Below are 18,700 nucleotides of genomic sequence, written 5' to 3'. Positions count from 1 at the left end.
ATTTGTAAAATAAAGCCACATCATTTAATATGTTTATTTAAAAAGGGATAGTTAAGGTACCTCTGAGACCTGTCTTCGATATGTATATTTATTTCACAAATGAATAGCCTTGTACAGTCTTAAGCATATGGATCTTACTGTTTTTACTGTCACCTTTTGCCTTCATAGATGTCATCTGTATAAGGAAAGCCTTTTGCTAATTTAACAATATTTAGTTATAGTTTTTGTAGATGATTTCATTCAGGTTTTTACCACAGGGTTTTAAAAATGTAGAAAATGAGCTGAAGCACGAAGAAACAATTTGCTTTAACTTTCTTATAAATATTTTCAAATAGCAATTGCTTTTTGTTTTATTACACATTCTGCATATGTATATAGCAGTTGTTTTACTCATTACATTAAGATCTTTGAGGGCAGATTTGGAGGGGCAAGATTCAAAAGCAGTGTCTTATAACCCACTTTTTTGAAGTTTATATGTAATAAATTAGCCAATTATTTATGAGCTTTTTAAGAATAGAGGATGTCTCAAAAGGCTTAGTGCAGTTTTAGCTTTAATAACTTCAGAAGTAGAAATGCTACACACACTTATTTAAGTTTAATTCTTTAAATGTCTTTTACCCTTAATTAGTTTCGTGAATTTACATTAAAAAATTTTAAATGACTGAAACAAAATTTAAATATTATTCAAAATTCACAAAACTAAGAGACAAATTTAAAGAATTAAACTTTCAAATGATGGTTTTAAATACGTTTGTATCATTTCTACTTCTGAACTTACTAAAGCTAAACTAAGTCTTTTTGGAGACTTGGTATTTAAGAAAGGAAAAAAGAGACTTGCTGTGTAGAATGGTTTTGATACTTGATATGGTCTAGGCCAGTCTGTAGGGTAAGAGGTGGACCTCTGAGGACTCTTGCAGCAATTTGACCTTGTATCTAGGTTTCAAGGTGCAAAACTTAACCGCGTACAAATTCAAGAACAAAGTAACATGTCACCTGTAAAATACCCAAGATAGTGTAATTTGCGATGTGCAAAATAACCAGTCATAACTACTGTAAAAATACACACATTGTGCGGTGTTAGCATGGATGATCTTTGTTGAAATACATGGTGGTCTAAATTCTTTGATGAATAAGTAAGGAGTGAAGTTCATCTGCCAGTGCAGGGTTCAGACGACAAGCCTTGAAACCAAAGAGAGTCAGATATTTAGATACATTCTCATTGTTTGGGTCTTTCTTCTTCTTCTTCTTCTTTTTTTTTTTTTTTGATTCATTTTTTAGAATAGTAAAGTACAGTAAATTTCAAGGAAATTTGTTAAGATACTTTCTATTCTGATGTCCTACTTTAACCTCTGCAGAATGGATCAATTTGAAAAACATTTTATCAGTGCCAAGAATCAAAGGAACTTAAGCACCAATGATGGCATTGTATGTCATGAATTATTAAGATAAGTAAAATGGAAAGCATTAACATTTGGCCTCAAAGTTGTTATGATCTCAGTATGTGAATAAACAGCATCTGTAATCATCTTATTTTAAAATATATAGCTAAAATAGTCTTATGATGTCTAAACAGTGACAAGGTGCATCATTTCTAGACTGGCAGCAATGCGGGACAGAGTTCTCATCCAAACCCCACTCTGTGCAGAAATTGTCCCTTCCGTAGCCATGACAGTTGGTCACTAGGTGTTTGCTTGTGTGCTTCCAGTAGCAGGAAGTTGCCACCTTCAGAGAAAACCTGTGTTTTTGTTTGTTTCCTGAATTGCTGTGTTAGAAAACGCTCCCTTATTTTAGGCTGGTATTTCTCTCCATGCACTCTAGAATCCTTGGAGGGCCCTAACAGAATACGTAGTGCTGGTTTCACAAAACCTCAGAGTCCAGGAAGTTGGAGTCTCCCTGCCTGACGGTGGCAGAGCTGAGAGCAGGCCTGGGTCTGTCACCTCCAGGTCCCAGTTACCGCCTCACCGTCTGCCATAACACACTGCCTGCCATGGGCCCTGATTCCGCTCCCTCCCCGCCTGTCCCTTCCCGTGGGACACTGCCGGTCCAGTGAAGGCCACTGTCAGGACCCCTCGTGTCCTTTTGCTCTGAGAGAGGTTTCTGTTCTCATGTCATGCCCCATGTGACATCATTCCAGACCCTTCACTGGTTCACTGCCTCTAAATTATCTCCATTTTATCAGTATCCCCAGTGGCCCAAACTGACTACAGTATCCTCGACGCGTATCCTAGAGTCCTAGAGTACGGTATCCTAGATGCAGAGTAATGGGGCTATTTTCTCCCATCATGCGGAACATCATTCTCAGATTGGAATCTATTTTGCTTTTTTTTTTTTTTTTTTGAGATGGGGCCTCACTCTGTTGCCCAGGCTGGAGTGCAGCGGCACAACCTCCGCTCACTGCAACGCTCCTCCTCGCAGGTTCAAGTGATCCTCATGCCTCAGCCTCCCGAGTAGCTGGGGCTACAGGCGCACGCTACCATGATGGACTAATTTTTGTATTTCTAGTAGAGATGGGATTTTGCCATATTGGACAGGTTGGTCTCAAACTCCTGGCCTCAGGTAATCTTCCCACCTCGGCGTCCCAAAGTGCTGGGATTACAGGCCTGAGCCACCGTACCTAGCCTTGTTTTGCTGCTTTATGCAGGATGACGATATGCCACATTTCAAAATATGTTTGACTAGAGTTTTCTAAGGATATTAAGGATAGGATAGAACCTGAAATCAGCTTGGTTTGGAAATTGGTATAGTACAGAGAGCTTTTTTTTTGAGACGGAGTCCCAGGCTGGAGTGCAGTGGTGTGATCTTGGCTCACTGCAACCTCTGCGCCCAGGTTCAAGCAATTCTCCTGCCTTAGCCTCCCAAGTAGCTGGGATTACAGGCACACACTACCATGCCTGGCAAATTTTATTTTTCAGTAGAGACGGGGTTATTTAGTATTTTTAGTAGGGACTGGGTTTCACCATGTTGGCCAGGCTGGTCTCGAACTCTTGATCTCAAGTGATCTGCCCGCCTCAGCCTCCCAAAGTGCTGGGATTACAGACATGATCCACTGTGCCCAGCCAGTACAGAGAGCATTTAAATGAAAAAAGTTAGACAACCGTTATTCATACGAAGAATGGAGTAGAGGTAAATATCTTAAAGATCAGTTGCATTTGGCTGTGTGCTGAGTGTCTGTGTGTTAATATGGCTTTGATGCTCTGGAAGTTTTAATTTTAAAGTAATTTAGAATTCCCAAACTTATCTGACATTGGAATCCCACGGGGAGCTTCAACAAATATGCTTCTGTCTCCTAGAGACCATGATTGAAATTTTCTGAAATAAGGCCTGAACTTTGGAATTTGTAAAAGATCCTCGGGTGATTTTAACATGCAGAGAAGCTTGGGAACCACTGCGGTAATATCAGAGTCAGCCAAGGGACTCAGAAGACTGTTCCTTCCCTTGTTTCCCCCCTCAGGCTGAACGATCTGTGTACTACAAACACTGCTCTACCAAGTCTGCTATGATGTAATTCTGATTTTGACTCATGGATGTGATGGCACAGCTTTTTGGTTTTTCTTTAAAAAAAAAAAAATCTAAACTTAGTATTCATAATATTCTCCTTTACCGCCCCCCTGCCCCTGCAACTACCACAGCCCTTGCTTTTTAGTTTTTAGTAGTTACTTAGAGATGTGAAATGCATTTGGGATCTAAATAAATTGATCACACGGATTAAAATATGAAAGGCTTATTTTCACTGACTACCTCAAGTTCAAGAATATCCCTCCTAAGTGGGGTAGATGTCATGCTCAAAAAAACCTTTAAACCGTATTTCATTACCGCACTAGAATGAACATATAGGTTCACACTTTTTCTAGATGAAAGACATAAACTGTTCAGCTTTAAGGTCTTAGTGCTGGGCCTTAGGCTGCAGATAGTAGCAGAATGAAAGAGTAATTTGCATCAAAACAGGGCTTTTAATCATTTGAGCTAAATTATGCTAATAAGAATCTGACAATTGTCTGCAAACAATCTGCATGTCTGGCAGCGTCTCTGTAGACAGAGGTTATCTGCACAGTAATTGAGTAGAAAAAACACTAATCCGTAAAACCATTCAAGTTGCAACTAAAGCCTGGCAGTTTCTCTTTGGGCGAACTGATATTTTGTTCTAACGCTTACTTTAGAATAATAGTGCTTAGCCGTTGCTTCGTCCCTGGTGATGCCCAAGCCGAGCTGGAGACACCTTGCGTGGTAGAAGGATGCCATTGCCATGCCTCTGCTGATGAACTCCGGGAGACAGTCTGTGACCTGGGCAATCATGGGGATGTCATGAACCTCATCATAGTCAGCAATCCTGAGAGGACGTAGAGTGGTGAAATGGAAAAGGACATCAGTTATGGCGTAAGTGTTTGTAAATCGATGTGCCTAGAAACTGACCTTGTCCCCGAAGTGATTTCTCTCTACTGCTTTGAGAACTAAGTTGTTTGCTGCGTGGTGAAGGGTTCGTATAGCCAACTCATACTGGGAGAAGACGAGCTTACCATAGTGGTGACTTTACATCGTCTCTGTAATTATGCTCAGCAGGCTCAGTCACCATTAGAAAACAAAGGTATGTTTCTTTTTTCTTGTCATATTACTCTTGGAAGTTTAATGTCACTTTGTGGATTTAAACTGCATGGAGAAGAAAGCATTTTCCACTTGTTTGGATCACGTATGGAAACATCCACCTTCAATTTGGACATTAGCCACACAGGACCAGAAAACCCTTTCACTAGCATGTCTTTAAAAACGGACAAGGGAAAGAAGTCATCCTTTATACCCAGACACAAATACGTAGAATCGTGTGAGAATGTGATCCAGTCAACTCCACATTAACCACAATGTTAACGGAGTAGGAATGTGGGAAATAATGGGAAACGCCAAAGATTTTAAAGAATGATTCAAAGTTTTAGTTCTAACTAAGACGGACACTTGCTTTGAGATACCGGCAATCACTCCTGTAAGTGGTCTGCTGCCTGGAGCCCGAGACGCTGGGGAAGCGGGTAGAAGCAGCCCCTCCCTCCCCCATCCTCTTGTAGATCACTGCCCTGCACTAGGCCTCGGAGAGAGGGGAGACCTGGCGCTGTGGGAAGGGTGTGACTGGGAAACGCCAGTACACGCAGAGTCTGATGGACACTCCAGAGTACACCCAGGTCTGTGTCCCCGACACACTGCTTTTACACACTGGGTAAATAAGTGTAGGAAAGTACATGGAGCCTTACAGACTCCGGGAAAAGACGTTTTTATGTATTTTATTAGATATAGTGTCAGTCTTTTAACCATATTCTCATGTTCAGTTCTTATGGAGCTATATTTAGTTGTGCAGTTATAGAACTGCATGGCCGAGGAGTGCAGGAAGAAATGAAGACGTGATAACCGTGTGATATGCCAAGCTGTGTTAAGTACACTATTATGATCCTGCTATAAAGGTATTCTCTTCTTACACATAAAGAATTGCTCCTTAAGCAACTTGCTTCAGCTAGTAGCACTGAAATCCTGAAGGCTAATGGCATAGAATTATGCTATCCAGTATGGTAACCACTAGCCATATGAATATTTATGTTAATTAACATTTAAAAGTTTAGTGCTAAGTTGCATTAGACACATTTCAAGTGCTCAGTAGCTACCATTGTTAATACCGCAGAAAGCTCTGTGAAGGATTTGGCATAGAACATCTAGTAGGCATTCTTGTCAATGCTTTCATCCGGTTTATTCCAACACTACTGCTAGGGTTTGAATAATAAGTTCCCTCCAAAATCCCAGTGTTGCTAGTGTGATCGTATCAAGAGGTGCGGCCCTCAAGAGGCGATGAGGCCGTGAGAGCACCTCCCTCATGAATAGGACTAAAGCCCTTCTTATAAAAGAGGTTTCCTGTAGCTTTCCGCTGTCACGTGAGGACATGATGGTCCTCCCCTCTGGAGGTTGCAGCCCTCACCAGACAACCACACCTACCTTGATCTTGAACTTCCTGGCCTCTGGAACCGTGAGAAACAAATTTCTGTTTCTTAATACCTAGTATGGTATTCTGTTACAGCAGCACAAAACAGACAAGACATTCACCTTTTAGAGAATGCAACACACTTTGTAAAAAATTTCATCTTATAGTAATACTCCACGAGATTCCCTTGAGCATAGACGTTTCCGCGTTCTGCTGCTTCTCTTAAGCAACACAGGGCAGCTTCTGTATCCTGCCGGATGCCTTGTCCATACAAGTACATGAGACCAAGTGCACCCTGGGACTCCAGATTTCCATTGCCACATGCTTCTGAATGCCAGTAAAATGCCTAAGAAAAGCACAGTTTCATCATTGTATTTCTGATCCACTAGATGAAATTATAAGGGAATACTAGACAGAAGAGAAATCTGTGGTTCCTAGATAGCACTATTAATCATCTCTAGGAAAGAGCTGTAGGCCTTTGGACGCATTTCACACTAGCACACATGCCTGACACTGTGTGGAGGTGAGTTCCTCTGCTGTCTCCGCAGTGCAGATGAGGTCACAGTCCAGATAGCTTATGGCAGAGAAGGACCAGCTGTCCTAGGTTTCAGGATTTGGGGACCTTCCAGAGTAGGGATCAGGAAGGTGCCAAATAGGAACTAAGTGTCTGAAAGGCATGCGGCCCAGCAGAGGAGAGGAGACTGCTGATAGTAAGGGAGAGTTCGAGCTCCCTGTGGATTCTAGAGATGGCAGCTCCTGCGGTCAAAGACAACCCCGGATAAACGTTGTATGTAGCCTCAAGCACATTTGCCTCATACTGCGCTACAGCGAATTTGAACTCGTTGACAAAATTCCAGGTGGCTGCTCATCTATCCAAAGATGGCCTTAGTTGTTATATGCCTCCTGCAAACTTGCCATTAACTCCTCTCTTACAAGTAGGACTCAGCCCCCATTTCCTTCTCCCTATAGGATTTTTTTTGGAAACTGTTTCAACCATGGATGAAAGATTATATTTCTGTGAAAATCTTAGATGGACTTTATTTGTAACTAATTCTTAGTATATTTTATTTATTAGTATCAATTATTTCTCAAGTCACTGCTAATATTCATCTATTCATGATTAAAAGGATTTTGGCCGTAATTTCAGGGCTGTTTCTTTTAGCTTTGATACTATAGTATACAAAATACTCTCACATTCATGGTTTCCTTCGATAGAGGTAGGGAAGGGGACATTTATAAATAAAAGGGCTTTGAGATCCTAAAATGCATACTTTCTTTACATTTTAAGGAAATATAAGAGAGATTTAAAACAACATTCCCCACCATTTTCTCAAAAAAAAGTAGTGAAACAAATATTAATCTAAATAGAACACTAGCATTAAAAAAGAGGGGAATATCACCTTTTCTAACTCCTTGGGCTCCTTGGTTGAGTAATACAGCCCGAGCATACTTTGAGCCTTCACACTAGCTTTGGGATTTCCATGGTCTGCTGCGAAAAGCCACAGTCTACGAGAAAGCGAGGCACGTTATTCTTGGTTTCAGCATTCCATTCAAACCTAACCTTCTTCCCAGGTGGGATTACCTTTCGGCTTCCTCATTTGATCGTTTAACACCTTTTCCTTCATAATAAGCTCTTCCGAGGTTGTAAGCAGCTGCAAATTTTAAGTGTCTTGCTTTGGGACATGGAGAATCAAGAATTTTCTTCATATAGTCCACCCCTTTCTCCTTCGACAAAAGAAAGAGCAAAAAAACCCTAGTTTTTCGTTGTACCCAAACTGAATTTCTTTCTCCCAATAGGGCTGTGAAGTGTCCGTCCCCTGACGTGATGTGTAATACTGTGAATCTGTGCCCAAGAGTTACGATTGTCCTGGATCCTGCAGGGCAAGCGGTAAGGACGAAAAGAATCTCTAAAAGTACATTTCCTCTCCAGGCACTCCCAGGAGCTCTGGGGTATAAGAAATTTCCTTCCTTTTACAGCTGCCTGAGTTGATTTAAGTCTCAATATGGGCTTCCTTTTCTCTCTCCTCCCTCCCATCTAATAACCCTTATCTTGAATCAGCACAGTTCTTAGAACTGACTAAAAGGCAAGAATGGCCAAGAACTTCTCTCACATTTATAATTCTTACAATAACCTTGGGAGCCCCTAACAAACACCATCTTCCATTCAAGCATACTTTTACTGTGTGCTCATAGTTTGTATCTAATATACAAATCTTATGCATTAATACAACATCTGCTTTGTGGTCACAAGGAAAGCATAAAAGATATTCTAACCACTAGCAGGTACAGATCTGCACCTTGCACCGCCAGATCCATCAGACACAAACCTTCAAACATCACCCAAAAGAATAAAATAATACTGGACAATCAAATATATTTTGATTTTTGTTTTGAGACAGAGTCTTGCTCTGTCACCCAGGCTGGAGTACAGTGGCATGATCTTGGCTCACTGCAGCCTCCCGGGTAGCTGGGAATACAAGCATGCACCACCACGCCAGGCTAATTTTTGTATTTTTAGTAGACCCTGGCCAACATGGTGAAATCCTGCCTCTATTAAAAATACAAAAATTAGCCAGGCATGGTGGCAGTGCCTGTAATTCCAGTTACTCTTAAGGCTGAGGCAGGAGAATCACTTGAACCCGGGAAGTGGAGGTTGCAGTGAGCCGAGGTCGCGCCACTGCACTCCAGCCTGGGTGACACAGCGAGACTCTGTCTCAAAAAAAAAAAAAAAGTATTAAAATATAATTTTAATTGTGTCCAACAATCCACCGACAATGAAATCTTAACCACTGTGACCAAGACACTAACTTACAGCATTCAGAATGGTCCCCAGCCCGTCATAGTACATCACTCCTAGCTGGTAAGTGGCTTGATGGTCTTTCTCCTCGATTTCTTCAAACTGTTCTAATGCTTCTTCATACCATCCCTAGAAACACCCAGAAGATATTTAATTATTTTTATTATGAACTTTAAGTAATCCCAAAGGCACCAGTGGCCAAGTGTTTCTGCCCAAGTTAAACACACAGTTAACAAGCAGTGCAGCCACATCGGAACCCATGCCCCATGCTGACGAAGCACGCTGTCTGCCATGGCGCTCTGCCATCCTCAGAGTGACAGGTGCACAATGAGCCCTCAGCAAACATTTGTTGCCAGGATAGATGAAGGTGCCATTGAAAAGTGAGAGAGTAAGTGGGATATAGGTGAACAGCTGCCCAAATAGTCAGCGAATGGTGAAGGACAGTCTGTCCCTTTTCAAGTCTTCCTGGGGAAATCGGTGAAAAACCGAAACTACATTACTGAAGTTGGGGGGACAGCTGGCATAGCCGTGCCTCAGTCTACTTCCCAGGTTATCCCAACAAGATGTGGAGAACGAGGGCGATTTCCTCCTATGCTGTCCAGGAACAAGTAAAGCCACCTCTAAGTACTAGATAAAAATCAGGGCTTCAATTATTAATATGAAGATATCTGATAATATAAATATAATTTTTTTTTTGAGAGGGAGTCTCATTCTGTCACCCAGGCTGGAGTGCAGTGGCACAATCTCGGCTCACTGCAACCTCTGCCTCCTGGGTTCAAGCAGTTCTCTGCCTCAGTCTCCCAAGTAGCTGGGATTACAGATGTGCACCACCATGCCTGGCTATTTCTTTTTTTTTTTTAGTAGAGGCGGGGTTTAGCTATGTTGGAGACGCTGGTCTCCCAACTCCTGACCTCAGGTGATCCACCTGCCTTGGCCTCCCAAAGCGCTGGGATTACAGGTGTGAGCCACTGCACCCGGCCTGATAATATAATTTGTATTATTAAATATTTTGAGCAAAAATATAAAAATTTGATTTTTAATCTATAGTGTAAAATGGATTTTATACTAAAATGACTCCCATAAATGGCTTTCGTGACATGGATTTTATGAAGAAAGGTCAGGTAGCTCCTCAAGCTGGCAGCACTGTATCCCACTGTTAAAGCCACAGCCATAGTCTACGTAATTGGACAGAATTTCCCTGGTATAACACAGTAAGAAACTCTACATGAAATTTTTGTCTCAGGATCTAACAACAGAATTATAGGAAATGAAAACAAATAAACAAAAAATGATACCTCTTCAAAATATAGTTGACCTCTCAGGAAATATGCCAGAGTGTCTCCTTTCAGTATTCTTTCCTTCAAGAGCTGCAATGCCTTATCCACCAAATTAGCATGGGTGTAATGATCTGATTTTTAAAAGGTAAAGAATTCCATTAACCACGTAATAGGAATTTTCTCTCCTGAAGTAATGAATCATATCAAATCCATCTAACACTGTTGGCAACATTTCTTTCTAGTGCTCATTCCTACAGCTGGCCTCCTTAGCTCAAGGAAGAAACATTACCTGAAAAAAGGGCATGGTCACAGTACCTAACACTGTGCCTTGTATAATAAAGCAATACAGGCCAGGTGCGGTGGCTCACGCCTGTAAATCTCAACACTCTGGGAGGCCAAGGCGGGCAGATCACCTGAGGTTGGGAGTTCAAGACCAGTCTGATCAACGTGGAGAAACTCCGACTCTACCAAAACTACAAAACTGGGGGGTGTGGTGGTGCATGCCTGTAATCCCAGCTACTCGGGAGACTCAGGCAGGCGGAGGCTGCGGTGAGCCAAGATCACATCACTGCACTCAAGCCTGGGCAACAAGAGCAAAACTCCATCTCAAAAACAAAAACAAAAAAAGCAATACTTGTTGATTGGTTTCGCACTAACCCTGCTTATGGCCAAGTAGAGCCCTACCAGTGCAGGGCTAGGTATAAGTCTACGCATTGGTTTGTCTTCAGTGGGCAAAGCTGTCTGGAGAGGTGAGTTAAATTCTTAATTTGAACCTTAATGAGAGCTCCTCTAACCAAATGAGCAACCCATCCCTAATATAATATTTTTAAGGCTATAGAGGAAATCAGGTATTTAAATAATAATTGCAAGTAAAGCATGGCATTGTTCTCTTTAACAAACACGACATCTGGCTCGTGTTTTCTAGAAGCATGTCCTTAAGTCCTGAGAGTAAACTCAAGACCTAACTATCTGTGAGACCTCACTGACGATTTGCTACCAGATAAATGAGCAGTTTCACAGATTATTGTGGGAAAACTCAAAAGGTCTGTAATGATTAACCACTTTCTTGAAATCAATCAAACACAGTATTTCTTGTCTCGTTTGCTCTAGCATACAAAATGAACTGTTAGTGAAAGTATTTTCCAAGGGAAGCTTAAATATTAGGATTCGTACCAGTCTTTTCCTTTTTCCATTGGAAGGATTTTTGGTTTTTAGCAGCATATTGAGATATGGAGGCACAAAAGGGGTTCTTGGGCAACTTTTCACTGGTCAACTTCATCCTTTTTCCACAATGTGTATTCTGTAGGCAAGAATAAAAAATAAGGTGGTAGAAATGTCTTCCTCCAGCAAAGTGCAAAAAGAGACTATTCCCACCAGGCGCTCATTATGAAAAGCATCCTTCCCTCATCGCCTAGATAGAACACCAACCACCGACTCTAGGACGTGAACATTCTTTCCCAGGACACCAAGACCCTCCCCAGCTGAGAGACAGCCATTCTCCATGTCATTTTCCACAGCATGGCATTCACCATGAGACCTGTTTGCACCTCCTGTCTGGCTATGGGTTTATACATTAAGATGGGTCATGTCGCCCAGCGCAAGCATTGCCCCTTAGGGGACCTGGTGACACTGCCCACAGAGACAGCTCTTCTGCACCAGTACTTTCTGTGCCCTTGTAACTGACGCTCTTCGGACGAATCCATTTCAAATTAAAGCACGTGTCTATTTTACCTGGGAATACACTTTAGTTTAGCTGTGTTGTTCAGTTTTATCTTCCTGTCTGTATCGGATTGCCATGTTATAAGATGGATCACAGTTGAATGGTAAATCAGTGTCTTCATATAAAATGTAGAGGTCACCTCATTTGGGGTGAAGGAGTCCAGGTTGGCCTAGGCTGAGGGTAGTGAGACAGCAAACTCAGTTGTTGCTACGCTTTTGTGTTTACTCCTTGGCATTCCACTGTTACCGCTTACTTTCACCAATCAGAAACAAGCTTCCAGCAAAGGTTCCTGATTGGTGGTCAAGAGAAGAAATCAAGAGACCCTTAGTGTGATTGGAAAGCTGCATTTTTATATCATTACATGATGCTCTTTGAGATGATAAGTTGCTTAAGTGAGAATGAAATGCAGAAAAAAGGAACATTTAGTAGAGGAAAAAAATCACTGAATTATCTTTGTGATTTTGGAAGAGTCATTTAATCTTTTTAAGAGTCAATTTCCTCATCTTTCGTTTGGACTATAGGTGGTCTGAATTAGAGGATTTTATAATGTTCCTTTTTAGATATATACAATTCTTGATTATATAATTCCCCAAATCTTATGGCTGCCTTTAGTGAATATAAAATTTCCCAATGAGCTTTACTCAGGGGGAAGCAATATTAGGTAAGGTATTAAGAAGAAAACCCCTATAGATGATGCAGATAGCCCTCATTTATGACTGAGAGATTGGATATGGAAGTTTTATTTTCACCGAAGACATTAACTCAATATGTTACTTCTTCAAAAAGGCTAAGAAAAAACTGGGCATATTCAGGAAGGGCATCAGAAATGAAACAAATCAGAAAACAATACCTTACCTTGTTTAAACTCATGTTGCCTTTTGTGGTTAGAAGATTGCACATGGTTTTTGTTGCTGTAGCTTAAAAGAAGTTTTGGAGACATTTGGAAAGCAAAATCAAAGATTTTTTGAGCTCTTATTAAATGCCAAGTATTGACCTTTGTTGTAAGGCTTTTTAGGCAGCTCCGACAAAATTTTATGAAATAAGGTCCATTATGAGACTCATTTAATGTATGGGGAAACCAAGGGACAGTGGGGAAGTAACTTGCCCAAGACCACAGGGCTAGTTAAGGACAGGTAAGCAGAACAGCCAGCATGTCCCAGCACCTGCGCATCTCTCTCTCTCTCTCTCTCTCTCTCTCTCTCTCTCTCTCACAGGGTCTCACTCTGTCATCCAGGCTAGAGTGCAGTGGTACAATCATAGCTCTCACTGCAGCCTCAATCTTCTGGGCTCACGTGATCCACCCACCTCAGCCTCCCAAGTACTTGGGACTCCAGGCATGTGCCATCACATCCAGCTAATTCCTTAAAGTTTTTGTAGAGATGGGGTCTCCATGTTATGCAGGCTGGTCTCAAGTTCCTGGGTTCCAGCAATCCTGTCTCAGCTTCCCAGTGTGCTTACCAGAGTGAGTCACCGTGCCCAGGCTGCACTTCTTTATTCTATTCTGTCTTTCCAAAAAGCAAAACTCTCCAAAAAGCAAAACTAATATGAGCTTTTAACATGACAAGTCTCTTGTAAGAGGATAATCCAAAATTTAGTACTTTTTTAATTAGAAAAAATGAACACAAAGAGAAGACTGAAAACAGCAAGAGGATGTATTTATCTCTGCCAAATCTTGGGATTAGGTATAAAATCATTATTTGAAACTTAACAACTCTTTGCATAATATGTTGTAAATTTAGAAAATTCTATAATAGAAATTGTAGACGGTAATTGATAATATAGAATCTGAAAGAAATCTGTGATTTTAAGGGAAAAGCAGGTGGCATGGATGCTAAGGGTGTCCTTCTCAGATCCTCTTTCAGAGGTGGTACCCCCTCATCCCCAGCTACTGTGGATGTTGAAGGAAAACAGCTCACAGCTGTTCCTTCTCCATAGCTTTGTCCACAGCCACACAAGTCCCCTCCTCCAGGACACTTTGCTCCCTCTTTCTTGGAGACAGACCACTCCCCGATTAGGAGAGCCCGTCTGCCACGCGTCTTGAGCATCCCTGCACATTCTTGCTGGATGTGTCAAGAATGCAAGGCTGGCTCTGCTCTTTACATGGGCCATTCTCGAGGTTGTGTTTGCAGCAAGTAATCTTGAAGAAGAAGGCAATGTCTCCTCACAGACAAACAGCAGGGCTGCTTCTCCAAAGAGCAGTGGGTCCCCCAAGGGCAGTGTTCCTCTGTTATAACGCGGTGTGCCTCCGCTATAATGCGTGTTCCTCCGCTATAATGCCGCGTCCCTCCGCTATAATGCGTGTTCCTCCGCTATAATGCCGTGTTCCTCCGCTATAATGCCGCGTCCCTCCGCTATAATGCGTGTTCCTCCGCTATCACACCGTGTTCCTCCGCCATAACGCCGCGTCCCTCCGCTATAACGCATGTTCCTCCGCTATAACGCGTGTTCCCCCGCCATAACGCCGCGTTCCCCCGCTATAATGCCGCGTTCCCCTCCCTCCGCTATAACGCCGCGTCCCTCCGCTATAACGCCGAGTCCCTCTGTTATAACCCCGCGTTCCCCCGCTATAACCCCGCGTCCCTCCGCTATAACGCCGCATTCCCCTACTATAATCCCGCGTTCCTCTGGTATAACGCCACGTTCCTCCGCCCTAACGCGTGTTCCCCCGCCATAACGCCGTGTCCCTCTGCCATAACGCCGCGTTCCCCGCTATAACGCCGCGTTCCTCCGCTATAACGCTGCGTTCCCCCGCCATAACGCGTGTTCCCCCGCCAAAACGCCGCGTCCCCGGTATGCACTGGAACAACAATCCCAATAGGAACTCTGCTTCTGGGGAAGTACACCTAAGACAATGCACATATGGAGGAAAATATATTTATTCTTATCTTTCTACAGCTGGCAAAACAAAGGATAACTCTCCCTCCCATAACATGTTAGAACATATTGTGCACGGTATGTATGGTCTAGTATGTGAATGTTTTTTGGAGCAGGGAAGGCGCAGCGTTCCAGGAGGTACTGCAATACCATGTCCATGTGTGGGGTTGGAGCAAGCTCCTAGGGCATCTCCCTGCTCCAAAAATGCATTTAATCTCTTGTCTTCAGATAGAGGATGGATCAGATATTAAATTGATAAGAACAGATATTATACTTGATCTTGACCAAAAAGTTGAGAAGCAACAGTATGTGAAATGTTTGATACTGCAAACAGGACTAAAGTTAGCTGTTATTGAATAATGTTATTGATGAATAATGTTATTGAAAATGCTTAGTGGCAGGAAGGGAAGAACGACCTGAGAGTAGGGATTCTATAGAGAGAAGGAACATTAGATCTCCTTCTCTGACAATTAGCAGGGTCAAGCAGAACTACAGACTAGAGCCGCCTCCTGAGGGCTGGAAGAAAATGAATGACTATTTCCTCAAAGATTCAGACAAGTTATGACTCCTCTGTGGTTATGATGAGCAGATATTAGAATCAGAATGGAAGTATCAAGAAATGATTAACTTCTTGAAAACTCATGGAAAAGAGAGAAGTGTTTGGAATAGACCAGGTCCTTGTAACTAAAAAGAGGTGCATACGAGTGAGGAATGATTAAGCAAGACTTATCATAATGTTGAAAACTTGTATTTATTTTTCAAGTTTAAAAAATTAAATGTTGAATAGATACAAACAATTTTCAGATAGATACATAAAGAATGAATAACAACTATACAATTAACATCCAAGTACCTGTCACTCTCTTTTTTTAGAGATGGAGTCTCGCTCTGTTGCCCAGGCTGGAATGCAGTGGCACAATCTCGGCTCACTGCAACCTCTGCCTCCAGGGTTCATACCATTCCCCTGCCTCAGCCTCCTGAGTAGCTGGACTACAGGTATATGCCGCCACACCCAGCTAGTTTTTTTTGTATTTTAGTAGAAACAGGGTTTCATCATGCTGTCGCTCAATTTCTTAAAATCATGTTATCTTTAAGTCTCTTGTACACCCCTGTGTGATTTCTACCCATTTCCTTCCACACATTTCCACCCGTTCCTCCCACCTGCCACCCCTACCCAAGCACCCCTATCCTCTCCACAAGCTGCTTTTGCATATGTTTCTTGGTCATTCATCTTTTCTCTTCTCTTAAATGTTTAAGTCTTTTTGCCTTTGGGTTGTGTTGTTGATTTGTAGTTCGTATTTCAGGTGTGTCTCATAAATCGCATACATTTAGATTTGTTGATGTGTTGTTTATACCTAAGCTGATAATCTTTGAATATTACTGGAACATTTAGCTCTTTTACATTTATTTTAATTGCCACTGAATTGAAATTATTTCTTATTTTGTACTTTCACTCTATCTACCTTATTCACGTTTCATTTTTTATTGTATTGCCTTTTTGATGGATTTACTGGGTATTTATTAGATTGACTAGATATTTATTATGTTTTGGGAATTTTGAGCTTCCTGTCTTGGATTGGTGTCTTTTGTTAGCTCTCAAACATTCTCAGGGATAATTTATTTGTGATAGTTTCCTAGAGCTGCTAAAACAAAATATCAAAAACTTTGTGGCTTAAAAGAACAGAAATTTCTTCTCTCACAGTTCTGGAGCCTAGAAGTCCAAAATCAACGTGTTGGCAGGGCCATGCTTCCTCTGGCCCTAGGGAAAAATCATCCTAAGTATCCCCCACCAGCTTCTAGTGGTTGCTGGTGATGTCTGATGTTCCTAGGCTTGTAGCTGCGCAACTCAACCTCTGCATCTGTGTTTACATGGCCTTCCCTTCATGTCTCCTCTATCTCTGTGTGTTCTCTCCTCCCTCTTATGAGGACACCAGTCATTGGAGTTGGCACCCACCCTAATCCAACATGACTTCCTCTTGATTACATGTAAAATATCCTATTTCCAAAGAGGTTCACATTCACAGGTTTCAGAAGTTAGGACTCAGGTGTATCTTTGGCTGGAAACACAAGTCAACCCACCATGCTCTTCAGAGGCCCCAGTCTATTTCATTTTTCTCTCCAGCATTTTGATAAGACCTTCTCCTCATGTCTCTTAAGTTTGCCTTTCAGATTTTCCATTTGTTTTATTTTCTCTCTGACACACTCTGGGTAATCTCTTCAGTAACTTCTCCCTTTTTATTAATTCGCTCTTTAGCCACATCTAGTCTGCTGTTAAAGCAATCTATTTAAAAACTGTTTACTGAAGTAAATGAAAGATACAGAAATGTATATAGAATTTTACAGCTTGATAAATTTTCACAAGCCAGACACATCCATGTAACTAGCTCTCAGATCAAGAAAGAGATCCTTATCAGCACTTTAGAAGTCCTGTTGTATTCCCTTCTGGTCACTACATGAACTGAAGTGTAAATCCTATATGCACCTGTAATGGCACAAGTTACTTTTTCTTGTTTTTTACACTATATAAATGGAATCATACAGTGTGTAATATTTTGTGTCTAGCTTCTTTCCCTTGACATTGATTCATCCATTTTGTTGTGTTAGCTGTAATTTTTTTTTCCTTCATATTGTTGTATTACATGGTGTGAATATATCATAATTTATCTTTTCTACTTGATGGACTTTGGGTAGCTTCTGTTTTGGACTATTAGGAACATTCTTGTGCCTGCTTTTTCCTGAAAATTTGTATATATTTTTGTTGGGGATAAACATTGTAGTAGTAGTTACTGGATCAATGAGTATGCATAGTCAGCTTTTGTCGATACTGCCAAATAGTTTCCAAGCGATTGGGCACAAAATCCCTTTTTAAATTAATTGCTGGTTTAGATTTCTGGTAGTTTGAGTAATTTATGGGAAGACTGCTTGGTTCATTTGAATTCTGAATATAAAGCATCCATTCCATTAGGCTGACTTATCAGGAGTCCTAGTAAAAAGTTTTCAGTTGTCCTGACTGTGACAAGTATGAGACAGCCTCTAATTCAGGCTGAAGAGTCCTGGCTATTTCCAAAGAGGAACAGGAAACTACTGCTGTTTTGGGGGGCTTCAGTCTGTTCTTCAGAAGAATGTGAGGAAATTATTGTATGGTTCATCCTGCATCTTTATACTTCTGATTTCCTGAATTAACATTTATGTTAATCCACTTGTTACACTTTTTACAAATTGAGATATAATTCACATACCATAAAATTCACCCTTTTAAAATGTACAATTCAGAGGTTTTTAACATGATTACAAAGTTGTACAACCATTACCACTATGGAATTCCAAAACCTTTTCATCATCCAGAAGAAACCTGTAGCATCGGCAGCCACTCCCCATTCTCCTCACCCCTTCGATTCCTGGTAAGCGCTAATCCACTTTCTGTCTCTACAGATTTGCTTATTTTGGATATTCTATATAAATGGAATCACAGAACATGTGGCCTTTTATGTCTGGCTTCTTTCACTTAGCATAATGTTTACAACATTCATGTCCTTTGTTGCATGTATCCATATTTCATTCCTTTTATGGATGATTAACATTTCATTATATGGATATACCACATTTTAAAAAAATCTGTTCATCAGTTGATAAGCACTTGGATTGTTTCCAGCTTTGACCTATTATGAATAATGCTGCAACAAACATCTGTGTACTAGTTTTTGTGAGGATAAATGTTTTCAATTCTCTTGGGTATGTATCTAGGAGTGGAATTGCTGGGTCGTATGGTAATTCTGTTTGACATTTTGGGAAAATGCCAATCTGTATTTCAAAGGGGCTGTACCATTTCATATCCCTACCAACAGTGTATAAAGTTCTACATCCTCACCGACACTTTTGTTGCCCATCTTTATTATCGCCATCCGAGTGGACGTGAAGTGCTATCTCATTGTTGTTTTGATTTGCATTTCTCTAATGAAAAATCATGTTGAGCATCTTTTCCTGTGCTTCTTACCCATTTTGCATCTGCATTTGTAAATGTCTATTCAAAGCCTTTGCCCATTTTCCAATTGGGTTATAATAGTTCTTTATATATTCTACAT

At 41.2% G+C, this 18,700-nt stretch overlaps 1 protein-coding gene across 1 annotated transcript; it reads right to left on the bottom strand.

Moving 5' to 3' along the window:
* Positions 1–804: 804 nt before the first annotated feature.
* LRP2BP (LRP2 binding protein) lies at positions 805–11,318 on the bottom strand. The gene is made up of 8 exons (XM_011959535.1): positions 11,198–11,318; positions 10,043–10,155; positions 8,763–8,876; positions 7,533–7,675; positions 7,351–7,456; positions 6,073–6,296; positions 4,153–4,327; positions 805–1,179 (listed from the first exon to the last, which is right to left on the bottom strand). Exons 1-8 carry the CDS (start codon positions 11,301–11,303, stop codon positions 1,114–1,116), a joined length of 1,047 nt encoding a protein of 348 aa, XP_011814925.1. The 5' UTR covers positions 11,304–11,318; the 3' UTR covers positions 805–1,113.
* Positions 11,319–18,700: the final 7,382 nt, after the last annotated feature.

Source organism: Colobus angolensis, unplaced genomic scaffold (assembly GCF_000951035.1).
Source record: "Colobus angolensis palliatus isolate OR3802 unplaced genomic scaffold, Cang.pa_1.0 Scaffold5, whole genome shotgun sequence".
NCBI classification, from domain to species: domain Eukaryota; kingdom Metazoa; phylum Chordata; class Mammalia; order Primates; family Cercopithecidae; genus Colobus; species Colobus angolensis.
Note: the sequence above shows the minus strand (reverse complement) of the source record. Positions and strands in the feature narration are given on the sequence as shown.

What these genes read in the sequence shown, in the direction of transcription:
- LRP2BP (XM_011959535.1), bottom strand. Translation starts at nt 11,303, where the DNA reads ATGAAGTTGACCAGTGAAAAGTTGCCCAAGAACCCCTTTTGTGCCTCC. An exon ending in TCAAATGAGGAAGCCGAAAG is followed by an intron (nt 7,457 to 7,532) that starts GTAATCCCACCT and finishes GCTTTCTCGTAG; the next exon opens with ACTGTGGCTTTTCGCAGCAG. An exon ending in TGTGTTGCATTCTCTAAAAG is followed by an intron (nt 4,328 to 6,072) that starts GTGAATGTCTTG and finishes ACGTCCTCTCAG; the next exon opens with GATTGCTGACTATGATGAGG.